This window comes from Theropithecus gelada, chromosome 1 (assembly GCF_003255815.1).
Source record: "Theropithecus gelada isolate Dixy chromosome 1, Tgel_1.0, whole genome shotgun sequence".
NCBI lineage: Eukaryota > Metazoa > Chordata > Mammalia > Primates > Cercopithecidae > Theropithecus > Theropithecus gelada.
In genome coordinates this window covers 198,525,846-198,543,332 of record NC_037668.1, presented here as the reverse complement: position 1 = coordinate 198,543,332, position 17,487 = coordinate 198,525,846, and the positions used below count along the sequence as shown (strand labels likewise).

Genomic DNA, 17,487 nt, shown 5'->3' with positions numbered 1-17,487 from the left:
TCTTCCTTTCTACCTGGTGTTTTTCATTCCAATCATTAATGGTCTGGGAAAGTCTGAAAAGAAAAAAAAGAAAACTGGGTCTCCCTTGATGGCTCTTCCTGGGTAAATTATAAAAGGAATTATGTACCTGTTACTCTTTAGCTTTCATTTATAACTCATCAAATTTTAATGGGGAAAATTTCAGAACCCTAGAATCTTAGAGCTGAAGTTAACTTTAAAAATCAACTTGCTCAATATTTAAGACCAAGATCCAAACCCACAGTTATACAGTGATTTATGGAGGAGGTGGGACTAGAACCTAATCCTCAGCTCCCAGGTCAGGGCTCTTTCCACTAACCGTGTCCTGATACTAATACTACTAACACTGAACTAAGCACTAGGTACTTGCACTGTGGTGCGAGTAGTGCAAGACTACTCACACTGATACTCAAGTTTATATAAACTAGCCACCCAGAATATTCCTATGTCTAAAATGTAAAGAGTGATGAGGATATTGAAACAACTTCCCTCTCCTAGTACAGAGAGAAGCATCCAGGCTGGGGGATGATGCCGAGTTGGCAGAGCTGTGCTAAAGTGATGAAAGAAGATGAACGAGGTAAGTTCCATGGAGAAAAGTAGAACAGGGGAGGAAGAGAAATTGGAAGGTATACAGGACAGGAAAAGAGATAACGGAAGTTGAGGTGTCAGCAGTCTCTAAAAGTGATTCTTCTTTCTCCAGGGCTAATAACAACATTTTAACTCTCTACACCCAAGCCTATCCTTCAGTCACCAGGTGTCTACCTGAACATGAAACCAGACCAAGTAATGATCATTCCCTGATACCTCCCTTCCCACTGCAGGCTGGGTCGGGGGCCCCTTCAAGGCACTCCAGAGTGCAGATCTTTACCATTGCTTTCGCATAATGCTACTCCATAACTGGTGTCTCCATCACCAGACTAAGTACCTTAAAGGCAAGGGCTATGACTTATTCATCTTATTAACCCCAGCATAATTTCTGGGACATAGGAGTAACTCACTCACTGACTATTCATGAACAAATATCTTAACATAGCTGTCACGTTTTCTGGGAATTTGTTTCAGAGCTGCTGCACCACTCCTGGTTTGGGTTGAGTGTGCTTCCTCCATGCTCTCACAGCAGGGGTATGGCTCTCATCAAAGGACCTTTAACGACCATAACAAAATGACTGGAAAACTTGGTTTTTGGTTTTTGTTTTGAGACAAGGTCTCACTCTGTTACCCAGGCTGGAGTACAGCGGCACAATCTCAGTTCACTGCGGCCTCTACTTCACAGGCTCAAGCAATCCTCCCACTCAGCCCCCTGGGTAGCTGGGACCACAGGTGCAAGCCTGTAATTGGCTAATTTTTTTTTTTATTTTTTGTAGAGATGAGGTTTCACCATGTTGTCCAGGCTGGTCTCAAACTCCTGGACTCAAAGAGATCCGCCTGCCTCAGCTTCCCAAAGTGCTGGGATTATAGGCATGAACAACTGCACCTGGATGAAAACCTATTCGAATCACTGACTAGACTGACAACTCTTTGAGGGCAAGGACTAAGTCTTTTAGTGCCTCATTTTCAGTACTTATTATAATCCTTAGAAATCACAAAAATTTAATATGTGCTTGTATAATAGACAAACAAGTGAAACCAAAAGAAATGCTAAGCCAGGGCCGGGCATGTGGCTCACATCTGTAATCCCAGCACTTTGGAAGGGCAAGGCAGGCATATTACCTGGGGTGGGGAGTTTGAGACCCACATGGCCAACATGGTGAAACTCTGTCTCTACTAAAAATACAAAAATTAGCCAGATGTGGTGGCACATGCCTGTAATCCCAGCAACTTGGGAGGCTGAGGCTCGAGAATTGCTTAAACCCAGGAGGTGGAGGTTGCAGTGAGCCGAGGTGGTGCCAAAGCACTATGGCCTGGGTGACAGAGTGAGACTCTGAGTCTCAAAAAAAAAAAAAAAAAAAGAAAAGAAAAGAAAAGAAAAAGAAATGCTAATCCATCAAGCAATCTTTATTACAGAGATAGCCAAAGAAGCCTCCAGGAAAACACACCGCTTGCTCCAGGAGTGTGTTCCCAGAGTGTTGACACAGCTCCAGCGTTTCTCACAGCCTCTGCTGCCAGGAAAGGATGAAACGCCACCCATATTCAGGAACAAAGACAGAGTGAACCCTCCTTCAAGTCTTATTGCTAGATGGCACCTGTTGCTAAAATAGCAGCTGGTAAGCATTTTGTTTTGTTCAAAATAACAACAACAACAGCAGCAATAACAAAACCAATATATTACAGGAAGCAACATCACAATGACAATAAGGAATCATGAGGCTAAATATATAACAGGAAGAAACACAGAATTTTAGTAATGAAAGACAAGGAAGGAGCTGCTAGAGCCTGGAGGAAAAAACTGAAGTGTTGATTAGAAATTGCTCAGCCTGCATTAAAAAAGAGAAACAGGAGGAGAGGGGAGCGGAGGAGAAATAGAGAGGGAGTGGGAGAGAGATGATGGGGAGAGAAAGGGAGGGAGAGGAAGAATGAATGTGGTTTTTTTTTTCCTGGCTCTCTGTCTCATTTTTAATCTGTCCTTCCCTGTCTCCCTTCCTTTCTACCACCCCCTCAAAAGAGAATTCATTGATTGGGCTGGACTAAAATTTCTCACCTTTCCTCTCATGGTTCTCTGTGAAGAATGAGTCTGAATTCATCTCCTCCTTGTCTGCTTCTGTCTCCTCCCTCCCCTCCCCAGCCGCCATTGTTTGCTCCTTTACTTTGCTGAGGCTGAGAGGCAGCTTGTCTGTCCACACCTCTGACAGCAGTGATGGGATGAGGGGAAAGCAGGAGCAGGGAGCAGAGGATGATCAATGGGATCCCAGGAGTCAGCCTCACTTTCACAGCAAAGAATCCCCAGCCATCTGACAGCTGAGCTGGTCCTGATAACTAACCTGTTGCCTGATTCCAAGCAGAACAGCCTCTCCAGGTGCAGGTGGCAGAAGGTACAGACAAAGCATCACCTCCCTCAAAACAAAAATAAAACAAAAAGCCCTCCAGCAAAAAGCCCGGAGAGGCAGCTTAGGAAAGGGCAAATGAGACTGGTCTGGGGTTCGGGAGAACTGGGATCTAGTCCCTAATCAATCATGAACGTGCTATGTGCATACTGCCTCTATAGGACTCCATCTGTATAAACTGAGAGGGCTGAACTACAGTTCCTGTAGTCCCCTCCAGTGATATGATTCTATTTCATAAAAAGCTGTGAGCCATCTAAAGAGAGCTCTATGTTTCCCTTCTTCTGTCACTCCCTGCAAACCCCCAGAGTACTTCTTTTAGGCAGACCCCAGTGTGTCTGTAAGAGCACCTCTGACTCAGGGACCCCTCCCCAGATGCCTGGCTGACTTCAGGGCTGTTGTGATACAGGCTCAAGGACTAAGTGCCCTGAGAATATTGACAACCGAGAGTAGAGGCAGATTAAGGATGTGAAGAATCAGTGAGGGTGGGAGTGGAAGGCACCGGGAGGCCAGGGGAGCAGGGAGGCATGGATCAGCCAAACCCTGAAATTAGAGATGATTCATGTTTGAATAACGTGGGAGGGATGAACTCAAAGCAGCCAAAAGAAGAGGCTAACTCTGCTAAGGGTGCCTCCCCCAGCCTAAACCCAGCAGTGGGGCAAGGGCAATGTTAGGGGCATTTCATTTGAAATGGGAAAAATATTTAGGCAACGAAGAATCTTATTCTGAAGCTAAGGGAAATGCGGTATTTGCCTTTTCTTGCTAAATGTATTTTACCCTCTTTCCATGACTTGTTTTAGCTATTCTAAGATTGTTCCCCTTTGCCTAGTGCCTTGATTTTGATGGTGATCCTAGAGGGGACAAAACTTCTCATGTGGTGCTATTTTCCCTTTTCTCTCCTGCCTTCCATCCCCATCCTGTCCTCACCTTTCTGACCCCTTGTTCTGTTTCTTCCATCATTCTGCCTCCACCTTGATTTGAATGGTTGCCTCTGACCCAGTCCAAGCTATCCAGACCTTCCTCACCTCCATCCCACTCCCTTCAGCAGGGCTGCTTTGTGAATCTCTCAGGGATGACCACCCCCCAAGGTTCTGTATCCCTAAGGGAATTGGAATCCTCATGTGGGGAAATGGGTTAAGAATAAGAGCATCTCCTGACCCCAAGAGAATGGGGAGAAAGTTCATCAAAAAGAAGGGGAGGACACAGAGGACCCAGCTAGACCAGTGATTCTGGTGCTGGGGAGAAGCCCAATGTCTCTAAATCTCTCTGCAAATTATCTTTTAGGGAGTGGGAAGTGCAGCTATTAGAAAGGCTCTTCTGCTTTCTAATTATCATTTGGGACCACTCCCCAAATGACACCAAGTGAGAGAGAGCCAGGCCCTAACCTCTACAACCAGTGAAGGTTCCATCCCCATCTCCTTCCCAACCTCCAGTTCCTTGCACCCTCCAGAGAGCCACAGAGAGAATGCCCTGGGTCCCCCTCCTTCTCTAGGGAAAAAATTAAGGAGGCAGTCCTCCAGCCCCCACCTCCAGAAAACCAGTTCATTTAATTAATCAGTTCCCTCTGAGCTTCCTTGATTCCAGCCAGGCTTTTCCCAGGACTCACAGCATTACAAACTCAGGATAAGACCGAAGGAGAACCGTTTTATGGAGGGGAAATGCACATTCGAAAGAACAACCTCAGCGCCAATGAGTCAAACACCTGCATCTAGATGCGTCTCACTTGTCATTGGGCTTCTCCCCCGCCGCCCCCATCATTCTCTCTCTCTCTCTCTCACACACACACACACACGCTGCCCCCTCCCCCACTTTCCACCAGACCGCTAAGCAGCTTTAAACATGGTCAGTAAGGAGGAAAATGGGGGGTGGGGGCGCGGTGAGAACAGAACCACTACAGGAATATACAAAGTTATTCGTTTCCGCAGAAAAGGACTCTTACCTGTTAGCCAGAAGAGAGAAATCCACCTCAGCAAGACCCTGTCCATCTTCCCCAACTTCCCATCCGAATTACGGAGTGAGGAAAGTGGGAAACGGCTGGAGCAGAAGGACTGCTGTCACCCCGCGGCAGCGGGCGGCGGCGGAGCGGCGGACACCAGGCGTCCCCGGGCGCAGCGCCCGCCGGGCCGGCCGCGCAGGCGGGGCCGGGGGCTGTATCGCGCCGCCGGCGGAGCGCGCGCTGCCGCAGGCTTCCGGGGTCCGCGCGGCGCTCGGCGGCGCATCCGCACGCCCAGGCAGCGCGGCGCGGGGCTAGCGTCTCCCCGCCGCAGAGCCCGCCGCGCGGGGGAGCTCGGCCGCCTCACCGCCTCCCGCGCCTCCGCCCCGCCGCCCGCTGCCCCGACTGCCAAAGTTTCTCTGTCACGTGCTGGCCCCCGGCGGCCCAGAGGTCAGCGTGGAGTGATTGAGGCCACGCAGGGAGAAGGGGCCGCTGGGCTGCAGGCAGCGAGAGGCGCCGGGGAGGCCGCCCCGCGGGCCGCGCCGAGCTGGGAGCGACCATCGCGGCTTCTCCCAGGGACGCCCGCGCTCGGGAACCCCGGCGAGAACGCGGGCTGGGGACTCGAGCAGTGGCTGCAGGCTGCCACAGCCAACCTGAACCGGGAGAGAGCGACAGCGGCGAGGGTGGGGGACGGCGGGGACTTGGCGTAACTTCTTACGGGACTTAACTAGCAAGTCCTCTAGGCTAGAATGTTCGTTTCTGCGGTACCGCCGCCCCTCCGTCTGGTTTCCTTTTTGACAGTGCAAGGAACCAGGCAGGAGGCTCCGCAGAATTGAAAAAGGTAGGCGGGAATCTCGCGTCATTACTTTTTCCTGTTAAAATATGAGGTAGAATAAGGGCATCCGGCCCTTTAACAGAAAATATGTAAAACCAGAATGAGATAAATGATTATAACGGCTTAAATCCATCCAACACTTTATAGATTCCAGCACGCATTCACATGGATTATTCCTATTTGTCAGATGGATTTGTCTTGTGTCTCAAAATGTTATGTGTTGAGAGAGAACTGAGAAATGTATGATTTTCTTAAGAAATATATATATGAAGCCTCTACTAGGTGCTAAGAACTAAGGTTACAAAGTGGAATGAGATAGACTTCCTGCCCTTAGGAGCCTCATCTTGGGTCCAGGAAAGGGAGGAAGGTCAGATCATTAAAGACATGATACTTATTCATAGTAAAACGGGGAAAGTGCAATAATGGAGACATAGAGAAAGTGCCTTGGGAACATAGAGGAAGGAGTAAGTCGTGGGTAGGGTGGGGGCACCACGATAAAGGAGAGGTAATATCTGAGTTGGCATTTGCAGAAAGCACAAGATTTGAGCCATTCAAGGATCCCTGGTGGAAAGGGGGCAGGCGAGGGCATTCTGGGTAGAGGAAAGAGACATAGCAGAAAGGTCTCAGGTAGCATCTGAAAACAGAGTGGTGCCAGGCTGGAGGGGAGTTCCTGGAGCAGGCAGACTCCACACCTGAGAGTGAATGTGTATGCAGACAGGGAGGATATGTATGTGAACATGTGAGAAATGGTAAGAGTAGACCCTGGACAGCTGTCTTTTATGGCTGCCTGACATCTCAATTCCTTCTTATTCTGAGGAATTCCAACTGCAGAAGCCAGAAAGTCTAGAGCCACCTTCCTGACCATCCCAGCTGGAGTGCAGGCCAGGGCCCCTGGCATAGCCAGGCTGACCTCTCCCTCAGAGCTTTTTGATTCTGGAGCAAGTGGTGGATATAAGGAACAAGGACAGTGGAGAACTGATTTTGTCACTGAGGCAGCAGCAGCAGCATCCAGTGTACACGATCAGCTGTGGCAGAGGTCAAGCCACCAGGATGCTCCAAGGTGTGATTTTTGGCTGTGGTCTTGCAGGCTCTCTGGGGTCTAGCCTCTCTTCTACACTTGGCTCTTCACTTCCCCGGCAATTCTTTGAGCCACCCAATATCCTTTCATAAACTCTTTCTTTGCTTATTTTGGCCAGGATGATTTTTCATGCTATGTATTGCATGAGAGAAATTTGAGGACTATTTCCTTTCATAGACAGAAAAATAAAAATATAGGAGGTACCTAACATTTGTGAGTTTCCTATTAGGTTCTAGGCAGAGTTCTACATGTTTTACAAGCCTTCTCATTTAACCCTAAACAGGGAACTTAGGCCCAGAGCATTTAACTAACTTCTCTAAGATCAGGTTACTAGTAAGTGGCAGAGCTAAGATTTGAATCTGACTCTAAAGCATATACTGTTTGCACCATAAAAAGAACATCTACACCAGAAAATTGAGGTGTATTTATACCTCATAATAATACCTTATGTTTGTATTATGCTCTGCCATTTACTGCATGTATGTGTGTGTGCCACACAGTGCACAAAAGAGCTTGAATAGTGTTTATTATCTAAGCGCACATAACAGTGGCATTTTGGCCAGGTGCAGTGGCTCACACCTGTAATCTCAGCACTTGGGGAAGCTGAGGTGGGCAGCTCACTTGAGCTCAGGAGTTTGACCAGCCTGAGTAACATGGTGAAACCCCATCTCTACAAAAAATACAAAAATTAGCCAGGCATGGTTGTGCATACCTGTAGTCCCAGCTACTCTGGAGGCTGAGGGTGAGGCTGCAGTGAGCTGTGACCACGCTACTGGACTCCAGCCTGGGTGAAAGAGTGAGACCCTGTCTCAAAAAATAATGGCATTTTATTCAAAACTTGGACATATGAGCAAGTTTATACATGTGAAAAATGGGAGATGGACTGAGTGAAGGGAGCCTGGATGTGTATATGAAGTGGAATGTGAATGCCCACAGAAATGAACTCATGTCTGCTCAGAGGAGGTATCTATGTGTAGTTGAAGAAGAAATCAGGAGACTTGAAGAAACACTTGTGCCACAATGAATCATAGAATGCAGTTGCCTTGTCCATCATCCCAGAAATGTGTTTTCCATGTAGTGCCCTGCATGTCTACTTTATAGCCAGAGTTACACATGGTATATCCTGAATCTTCCTGAGTGAGTGGGGCCCAGGCCATCCTGAAGGGGATGCTAAACTGGAGTGAATCACAGTGTGTGCCCCTCCATCACCTTGCACATGTTATTACCAAGGTGATGAAGGGTTAATATAAATGTTGTAGTATATGTAATGATTCAAAACATGTAGCCTAAGGGATGGAGGTGAAAAGAGGATGGGAAAATGGTGTTATTTTTCCATATTGGTGGTGGTTGATGGGATATGGCACCCAGAGTCCCAATGTGGTTTCTGAACTTCCAGTATCAGGATCATATTACTGTGTGTGTTTGTTTAAACACAGATTCCCAGGCTCTACTAAAAATAATGAGCTCAGAAACTCCAGGTGGAGCCCATAAATCTGCGGTTTAACCACTTTCCCCAGGTGCTTCCAATGCACATTAATGTTTAAGAAGCAATACCTCTTTTTGTTCTCCTGGGAAGCTGTTGAGCTGATGTTTTCTAATGCACCTTGGATCTAGTTAAGCTCCAGTTGTCCATTCATTCTGAACTAATAGGACAGGACCCCAAATAGAGAGATTGATTCATCACAGCCAAGGAAGGGGTCTGGATCTGCAATACTTCAAACTTTCTACTGCAATGAGACAAACATGGCAGAACAAGGACCTGTATGGGACCAGAATAAGATTCCCAGGAAGCCACAGCTGGGATTGTATGTGGTGGGGGGGACTAACAGGCTGCTTCAGCAAAGCTCTACACTATAGAACAGAATTAGGACACAGAGAAAAGAGAAGTGAACCACCGCAAGGAGACATGCTGGTAGCTGGTAGCAACCACATAGTTATAAATATAATGTAGCTGAATCCTCTTTAAAACATGATTTCATTGCAGACACACAGGCATGCATGCACATGAATACTGCTTAACGTGAGTCTGTTTAAAGCACACAGATAAAATCCTATTTCTACTTCTCTCTGATCCTACATTCCAAGAGGGATATATGAAGTATGACTCTGAAACAGATACCATTTTTCTCATGTAAGTTTGGTCCATCTTTTTTTTCTCCTGCTACCTTTTGGGTTTGTTATCTTTCCCATCCTCCATACCTTCAAAACCACTCTCAATGAATTATAAGTTAAAAAAACTAAATTAAACCAAGGAACTAAAAAAACTGGAACTAAAAAAACCAAGGAACTAAAAAAACTGGAGACTCTAGGCACCCTATACTGAAAACCAAAAACATTTTCAATCTTGAAGTCCTTTCATGTTGAGGAATAAATTGTTTCATTAAGAAAATGCTTTAAAGAAAGGAAATGCAAATATACAAATGCATTATGCCAAAAAAAAGAAAAAAATCTGAACTGGCAAGAACAGTGGACAGTAGACACTATGCTATCTAGAAATTTAAAAAGGTAAAAGGTTGGGAGAATGTGTTGAAAATTCCATGTACTTCCAGCAGATTTAATCCAAGAACCTGCAATCTCAGGCTTCAAATCCAACTGCAGTGGTGCTGGGTGCTGAATTAGGTGATGCTTTGTGTGCCTCATCCAAAGGCTAGATCCTGCTCAACAGTGGGGGCAGCCCTTGCCTGAATTAGCTCTCTACCAATGTGTTCCCTAAAAAGGTCCATCTAAGGATAATGTGCAGGGAAAAAAAAACATAAAAGTATATTCAGAGCTTGCTATCAAATATGAAAACATACATTTAAAAGGGACAAAGGAAACAAATGAGTAACAATGGTTACCTCTGGGAAGATCATCATTCATTTATATTTTTTCTTTATAATTTTCTTTCTTTCTTTTAGAGACAGGGTCTGACTCTGTGTCACCCAGACTGGACTGCAATGGTGCTATCATAGCTCACTGCAACCTTACACTACCAGGCTCAATGCTGTCCTCTGGCCTCAGCTTCCCAAGTAGCTGGGACTGCAAGTGCATGCCACCATGCCCAGCTAATTTTATATATATATATATATATATATATTTTAGAGACTGCATCTTGCTGTGTTGCCCAGTCTGGTCTCAAACTCCTGGGCTCAAGCAATCCTCCCACCTCAGCCTCCCAAAGTGCTGGGATTACAAGTTTGAGCCACTATGCCCAGCCTACAACTTTCTATACCCTCTAATATTTCTATAATATAGGAAAAGGTGCTGGACAAAAGCTGTGCCCATGCCAACATTTACTCATTGTAAATTTGTCCTCCAGTCTCTAGGACATCCCTGCAGAAAGGAGAGAAGAAGGAGTGACAGGTGTTTTGTCAGGCCTGTATCTTCAGCCAGATACAAAGCCCCTAGATGTACACCTGTTCTCATGTCTCAATCGTGAGCAGTTAATCAAGTTAATTATGAGCAGTTGAGCCCTGGGAGCTTTTACTGACAGTGCAACCTATAATTTCTTTGTGAGTTACAGAGCCAGAGATGAAGGTTACTGCTCTTTTAGGAGCCCTGTCTCCAGTGTTTGCTTTTGTTTCTGTTTTTATTTCATTGTTAGCATCCTTTGGAGACCAGAACAGCATTGACAGCCCCCCAGATGAGCAGCAGAACAATTCTTATACTAGTAGTCAAGCAGCTTCCTACAGCCCAAAGGTTATAGGAAGAAAGGGTAACTGACTGCCTATAGTTTACAAGATGAAGCTGCCTTTCACTCTGGGTCTTGGTGATTTAGCCAGAAGACTGTTTCTCGGAGCCCAGCCCTATGCATTCTTCTAAAGGCCTTCTTCCTGGCACAGGTCAAAGACAGAACCTGAGAGAGGGAAATGAGCCAGAACAAATATGTCATCCGATGACCTCACCCCCAGAAAATGGGCAAGGAAGAGAGCTAGAATGAGAAGGCCAGAACATCGAACACCATGAAAAGAAACTGCTCAAGCAAGAGAAGTGGCATGTGGGCTTTAAAGACCCTTTAAAGGGTTAGAAAACAGCAGCCTTGACCTTCGTGTTGAAGTAGCGGGGTGAGGATCTCTCATAGAAGTGTTAATTCTGTACTCCTTCCCCAATTCTGAGTAGGTGCCTTTTACATAGAGATGATCAATGTGTACTTGTCTAATTAATTACAAACTGCCCCCAGTGTATTCATCTTCCCTTTTCCTCATCTCTCCTTTTCTCTTCCCTGAATTCATTCATTTATTCCACACACATTTATTGAATACTTACTATATTCTAGACACTATGCTATCTAGAAATTAAAAACTAATACAAATTCAAAGATGAATGAATCGCAGCCCCTTATGTCAAAGAGCTTACATTTGAGTTGTCTCCATGTGTGTAGAGAGGGAGGGAGGGAGGCAAATATGTGGTCTTTAAGTATGATGGTGTGACAGGGCCTGTATTAGGACATGTACCAAATATGGTAGGAAAATTAAGTGGGGGAGGGTCAATTATTTATCAGTAGTCCTGGTCAGAGACATCTTCATGAAAAGGTGACCCCTGAGCTAAGCTTTAAACATCATCTGGACAGAATTTCTAGGGGCAGAAAGGGAGCAGGAGGTAGCACAGATGCACAAGCAACAGGCAGAAGTGAGAACAGGAACTGCTGCCCAGAGCATGGGTTTACAAAGGGCAGAGTCAGCAGTAAGGCTGGAAAGGTAGGCTGAGGTTGAACCAAGGGAAACCAAGCTACCAGATCTGGATGTAATTCCATAGGCAATGTACCATCCATGAGAATTTCTAAGTAGAACAAGATCAGACCTGTTTCTCAGCAAAGTTATTCTGGCCACAGGGTGTAGGATGAATTGATGGAGACAGAGACAACAGATTGAGGTCTCTTCCATGGGAGAGATTACAAGAGCTCAAGAAGTAACAAGCACCTGAAAAGGGGCAGCACGAAGAGAATGCTAACACCAATTGAGAAAGACATTGCAAGGAGTCACAAGAGGTAGAATTCACATGTATATTGCAAGCAGGAGGAATCAACCGGACATCACGTTGAGTTGCTAAAGAATCTGAGGGCACATTCAAACAATGTCTACATGGTACTCAGAAATTTCTCTCTTAACTTTGGCAAAGCATCAGGTAGTAAACAACCTTGAATATCTAAGATAAACAGATTGGAATGAGTGTTAAGCTGGGATCTCATAGATGTCAAAGCCACTCAAAGGCTGTGTGGCATGCGGAAGTCACCTTACCACTCTAAGTCTCAATTTCCTTTTCTGCAATATGGGGATAATCATGGAATCTATTTCACAGGGTTGTTGTGAAGGGGAGATAAGATAACCCTTGTGGAGTGTTTAGCAGAAAGCCGGATGTAGCTTACAATGAATGTCACCAATTATTACTACTATTATTATTATTAGCACAGGAGGGAAGCTGCACACTGAATAATGTTGGGCCTTCACTTAAACTACCATCAGGAAAAAACTCAGCCACATTTTCCAAGAACACTTGTGGTGCTCTTCAGTGGTTTGCATAACACGTACTTGGTTGAAAATCACACCTCATACTTAATTTAAAAAAAAAGTAATAGTCATCCAAATCTCCAATGGTTTCCCCCAATTTAGACAAAATCTAAAGTCCTTATGGTGGCCCTATAAATCCTATATGATATGGCCCTAGCTCCCTTGCTAATATTCTCTCTACTTTCCCCCTCACTCACTTTACTCCAGCCATGTGACTTACTTTGCTGTTCCTCAAACATACCTGATGTGCTCCCACCTCAGAGCCTTTGCACTTGCTATTCTTTCTACCTGGAATGCTCTTCTCCAGATATCTTCATGGTTTACTTGCTCTCTTCCTTCTAGTCTTTGCTCAAATTTCATTTCTTCATATAGGGCCTTTACTAACCACCCTAAAATTGTACCCTCTATTTGTTGCTATTCCCATATCTTACATTATTTTTCTTCATTGGACTTATTGTCCAAAAAGATGTTCTGACATCTTGTTATATAGGTAATAGTTTATTTCTTTATTACCTGTTTTTTTCCACTATAAGCTTTGTTCTATTCAACCTATTCTTGTGCTTAAAATAGAGGCTGGTATTCAGTGAATTCTGAATAAATACCTATTGAATACATGAACCACTTGCTACTGAAATCACTTGCCTTTCTTGGTTTTCCTGCCTTTCTTCCTACTTTTTCACATATTCTTCTCAGTCATCTTTACTGGGTCTTCCTTCTCTGGCTTCTAAATGCTAGTTTTCCTCAGGACTCCATCCTGGATCCTTTTCTTCTCTCTTTTCACTCTCTCTTTAGATGATCTCATCTAGTTCATGAATTTAAATACCATCTTTATGTGGCTTACTTCTGAATTCTTTCTCAAGCCCAGAACTCCAGACTTACAAGGTCAATTGCCTATTTGACATCTCCACTTGAATATATAGTAGGCATCTCAAAATGAACATGTCCATAATAGAACTCTTGATCCACCCCCTCCACATATTTCAACCCAAACCTGCCACCCTTTAGAATTTCTGAATAGAAAAAAATCAGTCGGGTTGGAAAGTAGGGAAAGCTGTTCTGTTTATGTAGTACTTACGTAAAATAGAAAAAAATAAATTTTATCAAAGAAGGAGAGGAGCAGTGGCTCACATCTATAATCCCAGCACTTTGGGAGGCTGAGGCAGGCAGATCACTTGAACCCAGAAGTTTGAGGACAGTCCGGGCAACATGGCAAAACCCCATCTCTACACAAAATACAAAAATTATCTGGGCATGGTGGCACACACCTGTAGTCCCAGCTACTAAGGAGGCTGAGGTGGAAGGATCACTTGAGCCCATGGGACTTAGGCTGCAGTTGGCTGTGATTGCGCCACTGCACTGGAACCTGGTTGACAGAATGAGATCCTGTCTCAAAAAAAAAAAAAAAAAAGGACCTGTGAGGAGAGAAGCAGATAATAGACATTATCGGGAGCTTTGGACCTTGGACCCTTCTTGGCATTAGCACCGTCTCCCTCTGCCCCAAAGTCCTCTCTATCTTAGTAAAAGCACTAAGTGCCAGTGGGATACTCAAGCCAAAATCCTAGGACTCCTCCTTTTTTCTTACTCCTACAACCAATCCATTAGCTAGTTCTATTTTTCCCAAAATACAATTTGAGCCCAGCCTTTCTTTTCTGTTGAGGTTGCCATTATCGCTCACATGGACTCTTGAAGGAGCCTCCTAACTGGTCTCACCATGCCCATTCTTAACACTTTGAACCCCTTCTCCAAATAGAAAACATGACATGTTTTTTAAAAACTCTTAGATAGAGTAGATCTCAAGTGTTCTCACCACAAAAAAGTATAAGTATGTGAAGTATTGCATACGTTAATTCATTCAATTTAGCCATTCCACAACATATACATATTTCAAAATATATTGTACACAATATATACTATTTGTATCTGTCAATTAAAAATAAATAAATAAATATAAAATAGCCCCCCTAAATGAACACCAATTGTACTTAGAGCAATATTTGAACCCCTTACGATGGTCATGGTCAAGCCCAGATCCCTGTTGATCACTCCAACCTCAGCAGGCACCATTCTTCACCTAACTAGATACAGTACAGCAACACTAACTAGTCTTCCATCTGTTCTGAAGACACACCCAATTCTTTATCACCTGAAGCTTTTACACATACTGTTCCCTCTGTCTAGAACTGTCTTCTTTCAATTCTTCACATGACTAGCTCTATTCCTTCCATCCTTTCTCATAAAAGTCACCTGCGCCTCATAGAGGTTTGCCCTGATCACCCATCTAAAAATTGGGTAGTTAAACCTAAATATGGTTTAAAAAATGTTAAAATATGAAAAAGCCATCTTGCCCAAGGTGGAGTAACAAGAAATGAATGTATCCAGTAGCTTGAAACAAAACTGCAATTACTTTTGCACCAACCTAATAAAAAAACTGTTCAAAATATATGAAACAATGTTTCCAGACACTAGACATTGGGGAGTAGTGATGAGTAACCCCTGAAAGAACAGCAACAAACAAGGTGAGCTCTGTGATTGTCACAGGTAGCTGCCTGGAGAGAGTATCGGAATGCAGTATCAAAATGGGTTATCTAGGCAGAGCCCAGTGGAGTCTCCTTGAGTTGAGGAGATGGAGTTGGGTATCCAGGTGCGCCATAGTGGGCAGAGTTTGCCGGGCAGACTACCAGAAACAAGGGAACAGCAAAATGACCAAAAAAAAAAAAAAAAGGCTCTGGAGATGTGGTAAGGATCTCACTTGAAGCCTGAGCTGAATACTGATCAGTGCATGTGTGGGAAGAAACTACACAAAGCCAAAGAAAGAACAACCTGAAAGGATTACAAGTAACCATCCTTGGAATTCACAGAGGACTAGAAATAGTTTGTATTCCCATCAGCCAAAGTGGAATTTCGCTCCAAATTTTATAGAATATCAAGTACAGTACTCAGAAAGATGTTATATCAGTAGAGGAGAAAATTAGCCTTAAAGATTGCTCTAATCTCAAATAACAAAGCAGAAAAGCAAGCCTAAAAAGAGTGAAAAACAGCCTCAAACTGTTTCCAAGTAACAGAACTGTGTCCCACAACAAAGCCCAATAATGTTTATAAGAATATAGAAATATGCAGCATTAAACAGGGTAAAATTTACAATGACCAGCATCCAATCAAATATTACCAAGCATACAAAAGAAGCAGGACAACATAACCCATAAGAAGAAAAATGAATCAGTAGAAACAGACCCAGAAATGAAACAGATAATACAATGAGCAGACGAGAATTAATGGTTATTATAATTATATTACATGTTGCAACTGTATTCCATGTTAAACAACGTAACATGAAGGATAGACTAAGTAGAGATATGCTTAAAGGTTTTTAGATTTTTAAAAAGACCCAATCAACTTCTAGAGATGAAAATAAATAATCTGATATGAAAAATACACGGGATGGGATTAATGCAGATTAGATATTACAGAAGAAAGTATTAGTAAACACAAAGACACCAGTGGACACTGCAAAATGAAACAGAAAAAAGACTGAAGGAAAAAAATGAACAGAACATGAGTAAACTGTGGGCAACTTCAAGCAGCGTAAAGGAGTAGTGAGGAAACTTTAGGGGATAGATATGTTCATTATCTTGATGGCAGTGATAGTTTCACAGGTGTACACATAAGTTTAAACTCAATAAATTGTACACTTTAGATATATTGTGTTTATTATACTTCAATCATATCTAAATGTTGTTATAAAAAAAAAGCAACGTGAAATTAAAATTCCAGATGATACGAAGGTGGGAGACAGAATTGGGATGGTGGTGCATGGAGTGGGAAGAAGTAATAATTTTCTAAACTTTTTGTCTATTTGGGAAGAGGGAATGTGAATACCTATTAGCTGTAAAAGTTGTGATAAAAATATAAGTTTTAAAACAAGTGCACTAAAATTTATGGGTAACAACAGAATGAAGAAAGATAGAATGTATAACTTTAAAACCAGTGGAAGAGAAAGTACAGCAAAAAAATACTTATCAATCCAGCTAATGCAGAGAAGGGAAAAATTAGAAATATAATAAACAGGCAAGAAAATGAATTGAACAAAGCTTTTTATTCAAGAAACTAAAAAAAGAAACATAAAACAGCCTGAAGTAGAAAGAAGGAATTAATAAACTTAAGGCAGAAATGTGTGAAAAGGGAAAGAAAAACTGTAAAGTGGATCAATAAAACCAAAAGTGTTTTTTAAAAGATCAACAAAATAAACAAAATTTGGTAAGTACTAAGGGAAAAAACCCAAAAGGCATAAATAATATTAGGAATGAAAAGGAAGGGGACGTGTGTGTGTGTGTGTGTGTGTGTGTGTGTGTGTGTGTGTGTGTGTTTAAAATTACAATCATCTGTTACATTTGTTTTTATGCCAATGTTTTTTAAAGTCAACTTTACTGACTTTAAAATGAAATACACATATTTTAAGTCCGTAGTTTGATGAATTTTGACAAATAGATACTACTAATAGCCACCAACACCACAATTAAGGTAGAGAACATTTCTGACAACCCAGAAGGTTCCCTGTGTCAGTTCTCAATCTCCTCTCCCCACCTCCTGGCTCCAGGTAACTGCTGATCTGATTTTTATAACTACAGTTTTACCTTTTCTCAAGTTTTGTATATATTGAATCACATCCTCTGTATACTTTTATGTATGCCTTTTTTCACTCAACAAAATTTAAGATTCATCCATGTCGAATATCAGTAGTTCATTCCTTGTCATTCTTGAGTAGTAGTCTACTATATGAATGTGCCACAGTTTATCAGTTCACCTGTTGATGAACATTTGGGTTGTCCAGCTTGGAGCTCTTATGAATAGTGCTACTGTCAAAATTCATCTACAAGGCTTTGTGCATATGTATTTTCATTTTCCTAGAAGAATGGAATTGCTGGGTCCTATGATAAGTATAAGAAACTGTCAAGTAGTTGTCCCAACAATAACGTATGAAAGTTCCAGCTGCTTCATATCCTTGCTATATTTTATACCAATACACTAGAAAAATCTAAATGAGATAGACACTTTTTCTAGGAAAATATAATTACAAAAATTAGGTGAAGAAAACTAAGAAAACTGAGAAGACTAATAACCATACAAAAGATATTGAAATGGTAAAGGTTGACTCACCCTCC

General features: G+C 43.0%; 2 protein-coding genes across 2 annotated transcripts in view; one reads left to right on the top strand and one right to left on the bottom strand.

Annotated features, from left to right (window-relative positions):
* Positions 1 to 5,029, bottom strand: part of ILDR2 (immunoglobulin like domain containing receptor 2) — a 61,490-nt gene extending 56,461 nt beyond the window's left edge. Inside the window, exon 1 of the mRNA XM_025394641.1 lies at positions 4,936 to 5,029. Within this exon, the coding sequence (XP_025250426.1) occupies positions 4,936 to 4,981 (46 nt within the window). The 5' untranslated portion in view covers positions 4,982 to 5,029. The remainder of the gene's footprint in view (positions 1 to 4,935) is intronic.
* Positions 5,030 to 5,300: 271 nt separating this feature from the next.
* Positions 5,301 to 17,487, top strand: part of MAEL (maelstrom spermatogenic transposon silencer) — a 47,039-nt gene continuing 34,852 nt past the window's right edge. The window contains exon 1 of the mRNA XM_025394672.1: positions 5,301 to 5,379. The gene's annotated coding sequence lies outside the window, so the exon portion shown is untranslated. The remainder of the gene's footprint in view (positions 5,380 to 17,487) is intronic.